At 37.8% G+C, this 17,467-nt stretch overlaps 1 protein-coding gene across 1 annotated transcript; it reads left to right on the top strand.

Moving 5' to 3' along the window:
- The first annotated feature begins 11,068 nt into the window (after positions 1-11,068).
- LOC101904690 (NADH dehydrogenase [ubiquinone] 1 alpha subcomplex subunit 1-like) lies at positions 11,069-11,466 on the top strand. The gene has a single exon (XM_059883613.1). The coding sequence runs from the start codon at positions 11,127-11,129 to the stop codon at positions 11,337-11,339; it is 213 nt and encodes a 70-aa protein (XP_059739596.1). The 5' UTR covers positions 11,069-11,126; the 3' UTR covers positions 11,340-11,466.
- The last annotated feature ends 6,001 nt before the right edge of the window (positions 11,467-17,467 follow it).

Below are 17,467 nucleotides of genomic sequence, written 5' to 3'. Positions count from 1 at the left end.
TGTAAAAGGTATTCCATGCAAATAGAGACCAAAGGAAAGAAGGAGTTACAATACTCATATCAGATAAAACAGAATTTGAAATAAAGGCTGTGAAAAGAGACAAAGAAGGACACTACATAATGGCCAAAGGATCAGTCCAAGAAGAAGATATAACAACTATAAATATGTACACAACCAACATAGGAGCACCAAAATATGTAAAGCAAATGCTAACAAGTATGAAAGGGAAAATTTACAATAACACAATAATAGTGGGAGACTTTAATACCCCACTAACACCTATGGATAGATCAACTAAATAGAAAATTAACAAGGAAACACAAACTTTAAATGATACAATAGACCAGTTAGACCTAATTGATATCTATAGGATATTTCACCACAGAACAATGACTTTCACCTTTTTCTCAAGTGCACATAGAACCTACTCCAGGATAGATCACATCCTGGGCCATAAATATAGCCTTGTAAATTAAAAAAAAAAAAAAAAAATTGAAATCATTCCAAGCATCTTTTCTGACCACAATGCAGTAAGATTAGATGTCAATTACATGAGAAAAACTATTAAAAATTCCAACATATAGAGGCTGAACAACCAAAAAATCAAAAAGAAATTAAAATATGCATAGAAATGAATGAAAACGAAAACACAACAACCCAAAACCTATGGGACACTGTAAAAGCAGTGCTAAGGGGAAGGTTCATAAAAATATAGGCATACCTCAAGAAAGAAGAAAAAAGTCAAATAAAAACCTAACTCTACACCTAAAGCAACTTGAAATGAAGAACCCCAGGTTTAGTATAAGGAAAGAAATCTTAAAAATTAGGGCAGACATAAATGCAAAAGAAACAGGAGACCATAGCAAAAATCAACACAGCTAAAAGCTAGTTCTTCAAGAAGATAAATAAAATGGACAAACGATTAGCCAGACTCATCAAGAAACAAAGGGAGAAAAATCAAACCAACAAAATTAGAAATGAAAATGGAGAAATCACAACAGATAACACAGAAATACAAAAGATCATAGGAGACTACTATTAGCAACTATATGACAATAAAATTGACAACTTGGAAGAAATGGACAAATTGTTAGAAGAGTAAAACTTTCCAAAACTGAACCATGAAGAAATAGAAAATCTTAACAGACCCATCACAAGCATGGAAATTGAAACAGTAACTAGAAATCTTCCAGCAAACAAAAGCCCAGGACCAGATGGCTTCACAGCTGAATTCTACCAAAAATTTAGAGAAGAGCTAACACCTATCCTACTCAAACTCTTCCAGAAAATTCCAGAGGAAGGTAAAATTCCAAACTCATTCTGTGAGGCCACCATCACCCTAGTACCAAAACCTGACAAAGACGTCACAAAAAAGAAAACTACAGGCCAATATCACTGATGAACATAGATGCAGAAATCCTTAACAAAATTCTAACAATCAGAATCCAACAACACATTAAAAAGATCATACATCATGACCAAGTGGGCTTTATCCCAGGGATGCAAGGATTCTTCAATATTCACAAATCAATCAACATAATACACCACATTAAAAAATAGAAAGATAGAAACCATATGATTATCTCATTAGACACAGAGAAATCCTTTGACAAAATTCAACATCCATTTATGATTAAAAAAAAAAAAAAAAAACACTCCAGAAAGCAGGAATAGAAGGAACATACCTCAACATAATAAAAGCTATATATGACAAACCCACAGCAAGCATTATCTTCAACGGTGAAAACTTGAAAGCATTTCCCCTAAAGTCAGGAATAAGGCAAGGGTGCCCACTATCACCACTGCTATTCAACATAGATTTGAAAGTTTTGGCCACAGCAATCAGAGCAGAAAAATAAATAAAAGGAATCTAGATTGGAAAAGAAGAAGTGAAACTCTCATTGTTTGCAGTTGACATGATCCTCTACGTAGAAAACCCTGAAGACTCCACCAAAAAATTACTAGAGCTAATCAATGAATATAGTAAACTTGCAGGATATAAAATTAACACCCAGAAATTCCTTGCATTCCTATACACTAACAATGAGAAAACAGAAAGAAAACTTAAGGAAACAATTCCATTCATCATTGCAATGAAAAGAATAAAATACTTAAGAATATACCTACCTAAAGAAACAAAAGACTTATATATAGGAAACTATAAAACACTGACGAAAGAAATAAAAAATGACACAAATAGATGGAGAAATATACCATGTTCATGGATTTAAGAATCAATATAGTGAAAATGAGTATACTACCCAAAGCAATCTATAGATTCAAGGCAATCCCTATCAAGCTAGCAACAGTATTTTTCAGAGAACTAGAACAAATAATTTCACAATTTGTATGGAAATACAAAATACCTCGATTAGCCAAAGCAATCTTGAGAAAGAAGAATGGAACTGGAGGAATCAACCTGCCTGACTTCAGGCTCTACTACAAAGCTACACTCATCAAGACAGTATGGTACCGGCACAAAGACAAAAATATAGATCAATGGAGCAAAATAGAAAGCCCAAGGATAAATCCATGAATCTATGGACACTTTATCTTCGACAAATAGGCAAGAATATACAATGGAGAAAAGACAATCTCTTTAACAAGTTGTGCTGGGAAAACTGGTCAACCACTTGTAAAAGAATGAAACTAGAACACTTTCTAACACCATACACAAAACTAAACTCAAAATGTATTAAAGATCTAAACGTAAGACCAGAAACTATAAAAATCCTAGAGGAAAACATAGGCAAAACCCTTTCCAACATAAATCATAGCAGGATCCTCTTTGACTCACTTCCCAGAATGTTGGAAATAAAAGCAAAAATAAAAAAATGGGACCTAATTAAACTTAAAAGCTTTTGCACCACGAAGGAAACTATTAGATCAGATCAGATCAGTCGCTCAGTCGTGTCCGACTCATTGCGACCCCATGAATCGCAGCATGCCAAGCCTCCCTGTCCATCACAAACTCCCGGAGTCCACTCAGACTCACATCCATCGAGTCAGTGATGCCATACAGCCATCTCATTGTCTGTCATCCACTTCTCCTCTTGCCCCCAATCCCTCCCAGCATCAGAGTCTTTTCCAATGAGTCAACTCTTCACATGAGGTGGCCAAAGTACTGGAGTTTCAGCTTTAGCATCATTCCTTCCAAGGAAATCCCAGGGCTGATCTCCTTCAGAATGGACTGATTGCATCTCCTTGCAGTCCAAGGGACTCTCAAGTGTCTTCTCCAACACCACAGTTCAAAAGCATCAATTCTTTGGTGCTCAGCTTTCTTCACAGGCCAACTCTCACATCCATACATGACCACTGGAAAAACAATAGCCTTGATTAGATGGAACTTTGTTGGCAAAGTAATGTCTTTGCTTTTGAATATGCTGTCTAGGTTGGTAATAACTTTCCTTCCAGGGAGTAAGCGTCTTTTAATTTCATGGCTGCAGTCACTATCTGCAGTGATTTTGGAGCCCAGAAAAATAAATTCTGACACTGTTTCCACTGTTTCCCTATCTATTTCCCATGAAGTGATGGGACTGGATGCCATGATCTTCGTGTTCTGTATGTTGAGCTTTAAGCCAACTTTTTCACTCTCCACTTTCACTTTCATCAAGAGGCTTTTTAGTTCCTCTTCACTTTCTGCCATAAGGTTGGTGTCATCTGCATATCTGAGGTTATTGATATTTCTCCTGGCAATCTTGATTCCAGCTTGTGTTTCTTCCAGTCCAGCGTTTCTCATGATGTACTCTGCATATAAGTTAAATAAACAGGGTGATAAAAGACCGCCTTCAGAATGGGAGAAAACCATAGCAAACAAAGCAAATGACAAACAATTAATATACAAACAACTCCTGCAGCTCAATTCCAGAAAAATAAAAGACCTAATCAAAAAATGGGCCAAAGAACTAAACAGACATTTCTCCAAATAAGACATACAGATGGCTAACAGACACATGAAAAGATGCTCAACATCACTCATTATCAGAGAAATGCAAATCAAAACCACAATGAGGTACCATCTCACGCCAGTCAGAATGGCTGCTATTCAAAAGTCTACAAGCAATAAATGCTGGAGAGGGTGTGGAAAAAGGGTTCCCTCTTACACTGTTGTTGGGAATGCAAACTAGTACAGCCACTATGGAGAACAGTGTGGAGATTCCTTAAAAAAACAGGAAATAAAACTGCCATATGAATCAGCAATCCCACTTCTGGGCATGCACACTGAGGAAACCAGAATTGAAAGAGACACGTGTTCCCCAATGTTCATCACAGCACTGGTTATAATAGCCAGGACATGGAAGCATCCTAGATATCCATGAGCAGTCGAATGGATAAGAAAGCTTTGGTACATATACACAATGGAATATTACTCAGCCATTAAAAAGTATACATTTGAATCATTTCTAATGAGGTGGATTAAACTGAAGCCTATTATACAGAGTGAAGTAAGCCAGAAAGAAAAACACCAATTCAGTATACTCATGCATATATATGAAATTTAGAAAGGTGGTGATGATAACCTTGTATGCGAGACAGCAAAAGAGACACAGATGTATAGAATAGTGTTTTGGACTCTGTGGGAGAGGGCGAGGGTGCTATGATTTGGGAGAATGACATTGAAATGTGTATATTATCATATGTGAAAAGGATCGCCAGTCCAGGTTTGATGCATGAGACAGGGTGCTCGGGGCTGTTGCACTGGGATGACCCAGAGGGATAGGATAGAAGGGAGGTGGGAGGGGGGTTCAGGATGGGCACCACATGTACACCCATGGTGGATCCATGTCAGTGTAAGGCAAAACCACTTCAATATTGCAAAGTATCTGTGCAACCCCATAGATGGCAGCTCACCAGGCTCCTCCGTCCCTGGGACTCTCCAGGCAAGAACACTGGAATAGGTTGCTATTTCCTTCTCCAGTGCATGGAGGTGAAAGTTGAAAGTGAAGGCGCTCATTCTTGTTCCACTCTTCATGACCACATGGACGGCAGCCTACCAGGCTCCTCCGTCCATGGGATTTTCCAGGCAAGAATACTGGAGTGGGTTTCCACTGCCTTCTCCATGTAAAGTAATTAGCCTCTGATGAAAATAAATACACTTATATTAAAAAATTAAAGAAAAGGACACCAAAAAAGAATTAAAAAAAAATAAAATTCAAGGATTCAAGTGTAGTATCTCAAAGGGAAATTTCATGTCTGTGTTATAAAGAGAAACCAAGTAAATTCCATGGTAATGGCCTTTTTGTAAATTCCTGAAAGTTGAGGTTAAGAAATCCAAGGAAAAAATATCCTAATGGTTACAGTTACTTTGACAAGAATTCCATTTCCCTCAATATGCCATCATGAGACTAGAAGAAAATTTTAAGAAAGTAAAGTTAGGGTATTTTCTCTGAGCTCCATCTCCATTCTAAAAAATTAGAAATAAGGAGGGAAAAACAAAACAAAACAAATAACCCCCAAATAAATGTTTACATTAATTTTATTGGGTTGGCCAAAAGGTTCTTTTGTGTTTTTTTTTTTTCATAACATCTTATGGAAGAACCCAAACAAACTTTTTTGCCAATTCAATAGTTTTGCCTAGGCACACAAAGTGTTATATCTGAGGTGCATTTCCTTCTCAGTCACAGGTCTGATTTCAGAAGTTGACACCTGTGTCTTTGCTCTGGACAGTTCTACAGAAAACCATGCAAAAAATAGTTTATCCCCCCTCACCCATGCAAAATTTCAGCTTTTATCCCTTCTTAGTTATTCCCATTAAGCTACTCTTGCCCTCCTATTCTGATTTCAATTCCACCCTTTTCCCTTAGATACTAATGACTAAGAACAGTTTGTCCATAAAGAAGACTGTCATTTTAATTCATTCAAATTTGTATTTAACATCTATTAGGTGTAATGTCTTTTCATTCATCTGAACTGGGGGATGAAGGTTTTAAACAAATACACAGACATGCGTTCATGTGTGTGCTTATGCACACAGGCACACACACATGCACACAGAAGTCTTTCCTGGAAATATTTCAAGGTAAGTCAGGTCGAAGAGATATTTGTCATGGAGTTTTTGGGTGAATGTAACTACACACCTTAATAGTTCTAAAAGATACCTATATTGAGAAAATTGAAAATTTGTCTAAGAAGGTTTTCCTCTCATCTTTCATAGAGAGGATGTGTTGAGATTTCAAAATAAGCCCTTTGTTTGTACTGATAAATTGACTAGACTCTCCAATGAAAGGATATCTATCATCCAAATTAGTAATGATTTTAGGTGGCCCAAATTATCTGAACTATCTTATATACAAATTAAGGATTAAGACAATCTCTTTAAAATACTTTTAACAGCAATAACAATAATTTATTTTATTGTCATTGGCAAACATGTTGAATGCATTTACTATATGCATATATACATATGCATACATATTTATATATACTGAATACTTCTTAAATTGCATTTATATTGACTAAAGTGAGCACTCATAAGTAGAGTTGAATATATATTATTTACATTTGGCAAGTGAGAAAAACTGGCAAAAGAATCATACATTTTTTTTTCAATTCCAAAAGTTAAATAAGCAGCATATCTGAGATTATTAAATAGCTCAATAGCTATGTACTATACTACCTTTAAAAACTTGTAATTAGAATTAATTATATATCTCTTCTTTTGTTTCTGTAGTTACTCAGTAGGTAAATCCCCCCCCCCCCAACCCCGCAAACCACATACTTCGGTTTAAAGGAATGCTTATGGTACAGCAGAAGGGAGAATGTGCTGATCCAGAGGTATTTGTGAGGCTTTCATCCCTAAAAGAGTATAAATCCTGAAGGGGAAAGGAAGGGACTATGAGAATTTGCAGGAGTGAAGAAAAAGAACAACTCACAGGGGTGGGAGAACTGCAGAGTTATGCATCAAGATTCAAATTTCACATTGCGGCCAGATTTGCAGAGACTGTGACCAAAACTGGGTGACTGGAGTGCAACATGGGGAATGCACGTCTTGGGCTTTATGTGCTACTAGGAAAATCTACCTGTACTCATAAGGCTGACTGTTTGCTAAACCCAGGGTAGGCACGGTAGGAGCTAAGAGGCTGGCAGAAGACTCGAGGAGACATAGGAACTGCAGATATATTTATTATCTCCTGGCTGACACAGTAGCCATATCAGTGGACACATTATTTCTCTACTCTTGTGGCCAACCCAATGGACACAGCCATGAAGCAGCAGTAATTGCCACCCCTTTATAGGTGGAGCTCATATATCCCTACAGCACAAACTAGCTCATGACCAAGTGAATACCACGTGATGTGTGTGCACTGTGATATAAATGATTTCAGCTGTTACATAGTCATTATTTACAAAACATAGGGTGAGAGAACCTGAACATACCATCTTGGCTAATTTGCCCTCTCCCCACACTTTCCAAACCAAACCAATCCAGAGGACACAGCAGGAAAATAAAAACTGAAAGATTTAGTAGATTTCAGAAACATTTTTAGAATTGATAGTGGCCTCAGAAATCATCTAATCTAACAATTTTTTTATAGAGGAGGAAAAAGGCCTGGGTGGATGGAGACAGGGATAAGTAGGCTACACACTTATTTAGTGAGAGAGCTGGAACAAGAGCTTTTTGTCTGTGTTTCTTTCCATTTCACTTTACTTCAAAGACAGATATTGCCTTGCAGCAAGGAAATAGCAATCTGAGTAGAGACACTTTAGAGTTAAAGGGAGACACCATTAGAAAAGACGTCTGCCTAATTACAGCTTTATAGATTACTTAAAAATTATACTAGCTACTCACCAGTTGCCTGCAGAGCCTGAAAGGTGAATGAATACATGGGCCTGTGTGCAGGAGGATTTGGTCAAGGTCAGAGTACAAATACTCAAGAGGAAAATAAAGGAGCTTCCATAACAAGGGAAACAACAGTGCACAGCTGTGGGATAACAAAAGAGTAACAAATCATGTTTGGAATTTCACAGCTTTGGGGGCAAATTTGCAAAAGTTGTACCTTATCCTGGGAACAGCAAGCAAAGTATGGGGAACACGTACTCTTATGTACCTGGTGCTCCAAGTTGGAGAGAGCTTGAAGCTTGGGAGAAGGAAGCCTTCCAAAAATCTACTACATACCTGCTTTTTAGAAAGCCCACATATAAAACCACGCACACATGGACACCTTATCTTTGACAAAGGAGGCAAGAATATACAATGGAGAAAAGACAATCTCTTTAACAAGTGGTGCTGGGAAAACTGGTCAACCACGTGTGAAAGAATGAAACTAAAACATTTTCTAACACCATACACAAAAATAAGCTCAAAATGGATTAAAGATCTAAATGTAAGACCAGAAACCATAAAATTCCTAGAGGAAAACATAGGCAAATCACTCTCTGACATAAATCACAGCAGGATCCTCTATGACCCACCTCCCAGAATAATGGAAATAAAAACAAAAATAAACAAATGGGACCTAATTAAACTTAAAAGCTTTTGTATAACGAAGGAAGCTATAAGCAAGGTGAAAAGACGGCCTTTAGAATGGGAGAAAATAATAGCAAACAAAACAACTGACAAATAATTAATCTCAAAAATATACAAGCAGCTCCTGCAGCTCAATTCCAGAAAAATAAGTGACCAAATAAAAAAATGGGCCAAAGAACTAAACAGACATTTCTCCAAAGAAGACATACAAATGGCTAACAAACACATGAAAAGTTGCTCAACATCACTCATTATCAGAGAACCGGTCAGAATGGCTGTTATCAAAAAGTCTACAAACAATAAATGCTGGAGAGGGTGTGGAGAAAAAGGAACCCTCTTACACCATTGGTGGGAATGCAAACTAGTACAGCCACTATGGAGAACAGTGTGGAGATTCCTTAAAAAGCTGGAAATAGAACTGCCATAAGACCCAGTAATCCCACTGCTGGGCATACACACTGAGAAAACCAGAATTGAAAGAGACACGTGTACCCAGTGCTCATTGCAGCACTGTTTACAATAGCCAGGACATGGAAGCAACCTAGATGTCCATCGGCAGATGAATGGATAAGAAAGCTGTGGTACACATACACAACGGAATGTTACTCAGTTATTAAAAGGAATCAGTTCTAATGAGGTGGATGAAACTGGAGCCTATTATACAGAGTGAAGTAAGTCAGAAAGAAAAACACCAGTACAGTATATTAATGCATATATATGGAATTTACAAAGATGGTAACGATGACTCTATATGCAAGACAGCAAAAGAGACACAGACGCAAAGAACATACTGTTGGACTTTGTGGGAGAAGGCGAGGGTGGGATGATTTGAGAGAATAGCATTGAAACACGTATATTATCTTATATGAAATAGATCACCAGTCCAGGTTTGATGCATGAGACAGGGTGCTTAGGGCTGGTGCACCCTGAGAGATGGGATGGGGAGGGAGGTGGGAGGAAGGCTCAGGATGGGGAACACATGTACACCCATGGCTGATTCATGTGAACGTATGGCAAAACCCATCACAATATTGTAAAGTAATTAGCCTCCAATTAAAATAAAAATAAATAAAAGAAAAAAGAAAATTTAAAAAATACCATGAAGGATTATTAAAAAAAGAAGAAGAAGAAGAAGAAGAAATACCCTCACAGAAACACCTAGAAATCCTATCTTCTCACTCCATGCATGGACTAGTCAAATTGACACATAAAATTAGACATCATATTCCATAAGGGTAAAAGCAAAAAGAACTATGCAGAAATATTTTACTTGAATTTATAAATTTGTTTTTCACAGAAGTATGGATTAAGCAACTCTTGGAATTACTTTATATCCATTATAAGATTGTGCAAATAAATGTCTAGATTATATTTCTCAGCTATTAAAAAGAATGCACTTGAATCAGTTCTAATGCAGTGGATGAAACTGGAGCCTATTATACAGAGTTAAGTAAGTCAGAAAGAAAAACACCAATACAGTATATTAATGCATATATATGGAATTTAGAAAGATGGTAATGTTGACCTTGTATGTGAGACAACAAAAGAGACATAGATATAAAGAACAGACTTTTGGACTCTGTGGGAGAAGGTGAGGGTGAGATGATTTGTGAGAACAGCATTGAAACACGTGTATTACCATATGTGACATAGATCACCAGTCCAAGTTCGATGCCTGAAACAGGACACTCAAAGCTATTGCACCGGGACAACACTGAGGGATGGGATGGAGAGGGAGGTGGGAACGGGGTTCAGGATGGGGGACACATGTACACCTATGGCTGATTCATGTCAGTGTATGGCAAAAAGCACTATAATATTGTTAAGTAATTAGCCTGCAATTAAATAAATGAATTTTAAAAATCTAATATATGCCTGCTTTTGCTGTGTTTGATATTTTACTAATCCTATAATTTAAAATGTGCATTTTTTCTTCTAAAGTTGCCTGAAGATAGGAAGCATAATGTTGAAAATATTAAAGTTAGCAAGCAAAAATGATTCAAATGGCATCAGGAGAACCTGGGTACAGTTATCTCTCAATATATTTTTAACACTTCAGTGAATCTTCTCTTCCAATACTCCACTCACACTCTATGTCCTTATTTTGCCCTTTCACTAGTCAAAATTCCCTTCTTCAACCCTCCATCCACATCTGCCCCCCCATAAAATCTCCAGAATCCCTAGTTTGTTCTCAGATCATAGATGCTGCTGCTGCTGCTAAGTCGCTTCAGTCGTATCCGACTCTCTGCGACCCCATAGACGGCAGCCAACCAGGCTCCCCCATCCCTGGGATTCTCCAGGCAAGAACACTGGAGTGGGTTGCCGTTTTCTTCTCCAATGCATGAAAGTGAACTCGCTCAGTCGTGTCCAACTCTTTGCGACCCCATGGACTGCAGCCCACCAGGCTTCTCTGTCCATAAGGCTTTCCAGGCAAGAGTACTGGAGTGGGGTGCCAATAGCTACCAGATCCTAAAATAGAATTTCCGTTCCTTGAAACAGCTGATCATACTAATTTATAACATGAATTGGATCACTGGTCAACCCAACTATACCTACAGCCCTCTGAGATGGTTTTCATCTTGTAATAAAAAGCTGGTTGGAGCCGGGTCACCTTTAAGGGACCTGGAAGGGAGTGTTTGGCCTCCGGAACGGCGTCGCGATGTGGTTCGAGGTTCTTCCTGGGATCGCCGTTATGGGCATGTGCTTGTTCATCCCGGGAATGGCCACCACGTGCATCCACAGGTTCAGTAACGGGGGCAAGGAAAAAAGAGTTGCCCATTATCCATATCAGTGGTATTTGATGGTAAGAGATAGGCGCGTCTCTGGAGTAAACCATTCCTATGTGTCAAAGGGTTTGGAGAACATTGATTAAGAAAACGTTTTCCTGGTTGATGAAGAACAACTCAGTCATGCTCTTCTATCCCTGCTAGTAGATTATGCAGCATATTGTGTAGCATGCATTGTATTTTGTAGTGTGTAATAAAAATAAAAAATAAAAAAAGCGGGTTGACTGAAGGTAATGTGTATTTAGGCCAGAGATTGGCAAATGTTTTCTGTAAGGAGTCAAAACAGTAAATAATTTTGACTTTTTGGCCATATGATATCTATTGCAATTACTCAGTTCTGACTGATTTCAAAAGTAGGCATAGACAAAAATGTATTCATGAATAAGCTCATATATGAGTGAACATAGCTGTATTACAATAAAACTTCACTTATAAAAACAGGTTGGTAGTGGGGGTAGCTCAGCAGACTTTCTTCACAGAGCAACAAACATTTAGCTCATGAAAATTAGAGAAAACAATTATTAAATTATATGAAAATTGCTCAAAGCAACACATAGGAAATGATGAAATAGTTACCCAAGAAAATCTACCAAATCTAATAAATCTCAGCAATAAGAGTTAGAGTCTGTGGCACTTAAGCTATGAGCTCCCATCCTCTGCCCTCCCCAGCTCTGTGTTATAGGAGCTTTACTGTAGGCATACTACAGTTTTACCTGACAGGGGCAGGATGATTATCTCATGCTCTCCTCTTGATCAATGTTGCTTAAGCACGATTCCAAACAGATCTAGCTGAAAGGACTGGAAGTTCTTCTGACTACCCAACTTAGACTCACAGAGTTAAGACTTTGCCTAAGAAAGGACAAAAAATGTGGGAGCCTGATTAACTCCATTCTCCTTTGCAGAGATCCTACTCTGAAAAAAACAAGCTGAGAAAAATCAAGTACTATCACACCCCACCTCCAAAATTCATGGCACAGGAAAGATTCACTCCTAGAAAAATAATGTGTTATTTTCCACTCTCAGCTCCTACTCAATGGCATAGAGATGTGAACAAGAGAAGAGGCAAGCCACAAGGAAAGAATGGAAAACTCCATACCTAAGTGAAGTCGCCTAGTCATGTCCAAATCTTTGTGACCCCATGGACTGTAGCCTGCCAGGCTCCTCTATCCATGGGATTCACCAGGCAAGAACACTGGAGTGGGTTGCCATTTCCTTCTCCAGGGATCTTCCTGACCCAGAGATTGAACCCAGGTCTCCCACTCTGCAGGCAGACTCTTTACCATCTGAGCCACCAGGGGCCTTGTCAAAACAGTGGAGATTTCAGCTAAGAACAATTAAGAGGCAGCCAGTAGCTCTGATATAAGCAAAACAGAAGAACAGCCAGAAGTGCAGTAGAGATCTCTAGAGAAAGAGAAAGCCATGAAGAACCCTCTTGGGATCACAGTAAACTCTTAGGGTTGGTAAGATTGTGTGCATGCACTACTAATGAGCAGTCAGAGTAGGACATGGGGTAGACTTAAAAGGATTCCCCAAACCACATACAGATAGATCAGCAAAAAGTGGAAGACTTCTTGGCTCAGGCAGCTTAAGCACAATATTTCTCAGGTATAAAAAGGAACAAAATTGGGTTATTTGCTGAGATGTGGATGGACCTAGAGTCTGTCATACAGAGTGAAGTCATAAAGAGAAAAGTAAATATTGTATATTAATGCAAATATGTGGAATTTAGAAAAATGACACAGATGAACCAATTTGCAGGACAGGAATAGAGACACAAATGTAGAGGATGCACAGATAGTAATGAAAGGGAATGGGGATGTGATAAAGTGGGAGATTGGGATTGACATATATACACTGCCATGTATAAAATAGCTAGCAAGAACCTATTGTAAAGTGCAGGGAACCCAATTCAGTGCTTTGTGGTGACCTGAATTGGTGGGATAGCAAGGTGGGAGGATAATCCAAGAAAGAGGGAATATATGTATATGTATATATATATATATATATATATATATATATATATATAAATTTAAATATATATATATATATATATACACACACACATTTGATTCACTTCATTGTACAGCAAAAACCAACACAACATGGTAAAGCAACTATACTCCAATAAAAAAGAAGTATATATAATAAAAATGAAAATTCTAGAGATTTAAAATATAATAAGCAAAGTGAAAAATCAAATGAATGGACTCAAGGGTGCATTGTTTTCAGATTAAAGAATCAGCATGCTTTGTAATAGCTTATAATGCAAAGTAATCTGAAAATAATGTAAAGCTGAATCATTTTGTCATACAGTCAAAACTAATACAATGTTGTAAATCAACTTCCCATGTGTGCTAAGCCATCTCAGTCTTGTCTGATTCTGTGTGACCCCATGAACCATAGCCAAGTCCAAGTCCAAGTCCCTGTCCATGGGATTCTCCAGGTAAGAATACTGGAGTGAGTTGCCACATCCTTCAACTGGACTTCAATGAAAAAAAGAATCAGCAAACTTGAAAATTCATTAACAGAGATTATGCATCTGGAAAACAGAAAGAAAAAGGAGTACAGAAAAATGAACACAGTCTGAAAGAGAGATGCTACAAGATGAAGCAGACTAACAGTGCTGCTGCTGCTGCTGCTGCTAAGTCGCTTCAGTCGTGTCCGACTCTGTACGACCCCATAGATGGCAACCCACCAGGCTCTGCCATCTCTGGGATTCTCCAGGCAACAACACTGGAGTGGGCTGCCATTTCCTTCTCCAATGCATGAAAGTGAAAAGTGAAAGTGAAGTCGCTCAGTCGTGCCCGACTCTTAGAGACCCCATGAACTGCAGCCTACCAGACTCCTCCATCCATGGGATTTTCCAGGCAAGAGTACTGGAGTGGGGTGCCATTGCCTTCTCGAGACTAACAGTAGCATAATAGAAATACCAGAAGGAGAATATAGGAATAAAGGAACATAAAATCATTTTCAAAAGAGATGGCGGTAAACTTTATCAATTTGGTGAAAAATACTAACCTTAACATCCAAGAAATTTAAAAAAGAAACTTAAATTCAGATTAATAGGAAGAAGTCCATAACCAGACACATAAGCAAAACAATGAAAGCCAAAGAAAGAGAAAAACACAAAAACAGCAAGGGAAAAACAATAACATAAGAGGAACCACTATTGGATTGACAACTGACTTTATATCAGGAACAGTGGAAGTCACAAAGCAGTGAAATGGTATGCTCAAAGTGTTGAAAGGGCGTAGGGGGATCAACCAAGAATTCCTTATGCAGAATAAATATTCTTCAAAAATGAAAGAGAAATGAAGACATTCTCAAATAAACTAAGAAAGAGATTTTCTTGCTAGCAGACATGCATTGTAACAAATACTGAATAAAGTTTCTTTAGGCTAAAAGGAAGTGATACTACATTACAATGCAAAATCACATAGAAAACCAAAGAACTAAAGTAAAGATAACTACTCAGTTAAAAAAAAAAGCATAATTACATATATCGTTCCCTTTCTTCTCTAAAATAATTTAAAAAGCAAGTGCATAAAACAATATGCATACAATTGCATCACAGCAACCATAATATATGTCTATTGAGCATATTGGTAATAACAGTGTTGGAGTAAGAAAATTACTCTTAGTGGTAGTGTGAATCTACAGGAAGAAATGAAGAGAATCAGAGCTAATAAAAGAGAGTGAAATTATCTTTTTAAAAACTCTACAAATATATTGTGCTCTCATTCTTCTCCTAGCTTCTTTAGAAGAAACAAAATTATACATAGTAATAATTTTAACAAGGTATTGTTAATTTGTTCATATGTTTGTATATCTATATCTACAGAGTCTTATTTCTTCCAAAGTACCTGGAAGATACATATCTCCCATATATCTTGTGCTTATATAGATTAGTACAGAAATGGGAGAGTAAATGAAGGAAGAAGAGACTGGCGGGATACAGTCAATGGGATTACAAATACTCGGGCAAGAAGAAATGACTGGATAAATGAAGCTATATAGGAATAAATTTCCTTTATTTTACTTTAATTAAGTTGGCATAAATCTAAAAGTAGATTCTAATAAATAAAAATATATGTATTAAGCATCTAAAAGTAGGTTCTAATGAATAAAAATATATGTATTTAGCCTAAGAACTACCAGCAAGAAAACAACTGAAAGCATTAATACAGCTAAAAACTCCTAAAGGAATAAAAATGGCATATTGGAAAATATCTACTTGGAAAACTCAGCGGTGGCCACAGGACTGGAAAAGGTCAATTTTCATTCCAATAACAGAGAAGGGCAATGCCAAAGAATGTTCAAACTACCACACAATTGTACTCATTTCACATGCTAGCAAGGTCATGCTCAAAATCCTCCAAGCTAGGTATCAATAGAATGGGAAATTAAAACTTCCAGATGTACATGCTGGATTTAGAAAAGGCAGAGGAAACAGAGATCAAATTGTTGACATCCATTGGATCACAGCAAAAGCAAGAGAATTCCAGAAACACATCTACTTCTGCTTCATTGACTATGTTAAAACCTTTGATTGTGGATCACAAAAAAACAGTTGAAAATCCTTAAAGAGATGGAAATACCAGACCATCTTACCTGTCTCCTGAGAAATCCATGTGTAGGTCAAGAAGCAACAGTTAGAAGTGGACATGGAACAACAGATTGGTTCAAAAGTGGGAAAGGAGTGTGTCAAGGCTGTATATTGTCAACCTGTTTATTTAACTTCCCTGGTGGCTCAGATAGTAAAGCATCTGCCAGCAGTGCAGGAGGCCCGGCTTCGATCCCTGGCTTGGGAAGATCCCATGGAGAAGGAAATGGCAACCCACTCCAGCACTCTTGCCTGGAAAATCTCATGGATGGAGGAACCTGGTAGGCTACAGTCCATGAGGTCACAAAGAGTTGGACACGACTGAGCAACTTCACTTTATTTAAGTTATATGTGGAGTACATTACGTGAAATGCCAGGCTGGATGAATTACAAGGTGGAATCAAGATTTCCAGAAGAAATAACAATAATTTCAGATATGCAGATGATACCACCCTAGTGGTAGGAAGTGAAGAGGAACTAAAGAGCCTCTTCATGAAGGTGAAAGAGGAGAGAGAAAAAAAGTGGCTTAAAACTCAACAGTAAAATAGCTATGATCCATTCTACCAAGTTTTGCCTAGTTTTAACAGTACTCTTGCCTGGAAAATCCCATGGATGGAGGAGCCTGATCAGCTGCAGTCCATGGGGTCACTAAGAATCGGACACGACTGTGCGACTTCACTTTCACTTTCATGCATTGGAGAAGAAAATGGCAACCCACTCCAGTGTTCTTGCCTGGAGAATCCCAGGGACGGGGGAGCCTGGTGGGCTTCCGTCTATGGGGTCGCACAGAGTCGGACACGACTGAAGCGACTTAGCAACAGCAGTGGCAGTAGCAAGACATAAAGAACAGACTTATGGACACAGGGAGAGGAGAGGAGAGGGTGAGATGTATGGAGAGAGTAACATGGAAACTTACATTACCATATGTAAAATACATAGCCAATGACGGGGGAAAGAAAAAAAAAAACAACAACAACAACAAAAAACTAAGATCATGGCATCAAGTCCCATGGCATATATATGAGGAAACAATGGAAACAGTGACAGAGTTTATTTTCTTGGGTTCCAAAATCACTGTGGGAGGTGACTGCAGCTATGAAATTAAAAGATGCTTGCTCTTTGGAAGATCCCCTGGAGAGGAATGGCAACCCACTCCAGTATTCTTACCTGGAGAATCCCATGGACAGAGGAGCCTGACCCTGGCAGGGGGTCGCCAAGAGTCAGACAGCACTAAGCACATACATACACACAGAAAACAAAAGGAAAAAAGCAAACTATGGAAATGCCAATAATAACATTAAATTTAAATAGATTAAATGATCTAATCAAAAGTAAAGAATTAGAAAGTTGAGATAAATTGAAAGAATATTCAACTATATGCTGTCTACAGTGGACATACTTTGTTTTCAAAGCTAAAAATAGGTTGAAAATAAAAGAATAGGAAATTATATATTAAACAAATAGTAACCAAAAATTAGATGGGGTGACTATACTAAAATCAGACAAAATAAACATTGTTACAAACACTGTTACTAGAGAGAAAGAGGGATATTTATAATATAATGGTGATTTCTCGTTAGTAAAATGGCATAATTATAAACATGTTTGTAT

This window comes from Bos taurus, chromosome X (assembly GCF_002263795.3).
Source record: "Bos taurus isolate L1 Dominette 01449 registration number 42190680 breed Hereford chromosome X, ARS-UCD2.0, whole genome shotgun sequence".
Taxonomy (NCBI): Eukaryota; Metazoa; Chordata; class Mammalia; order Artiodactyla; family Bovidae; genus Bos; species Bos taurus.
This window is presented reverse-complemented; position numbering and strand designations above follow the sequence as displayed.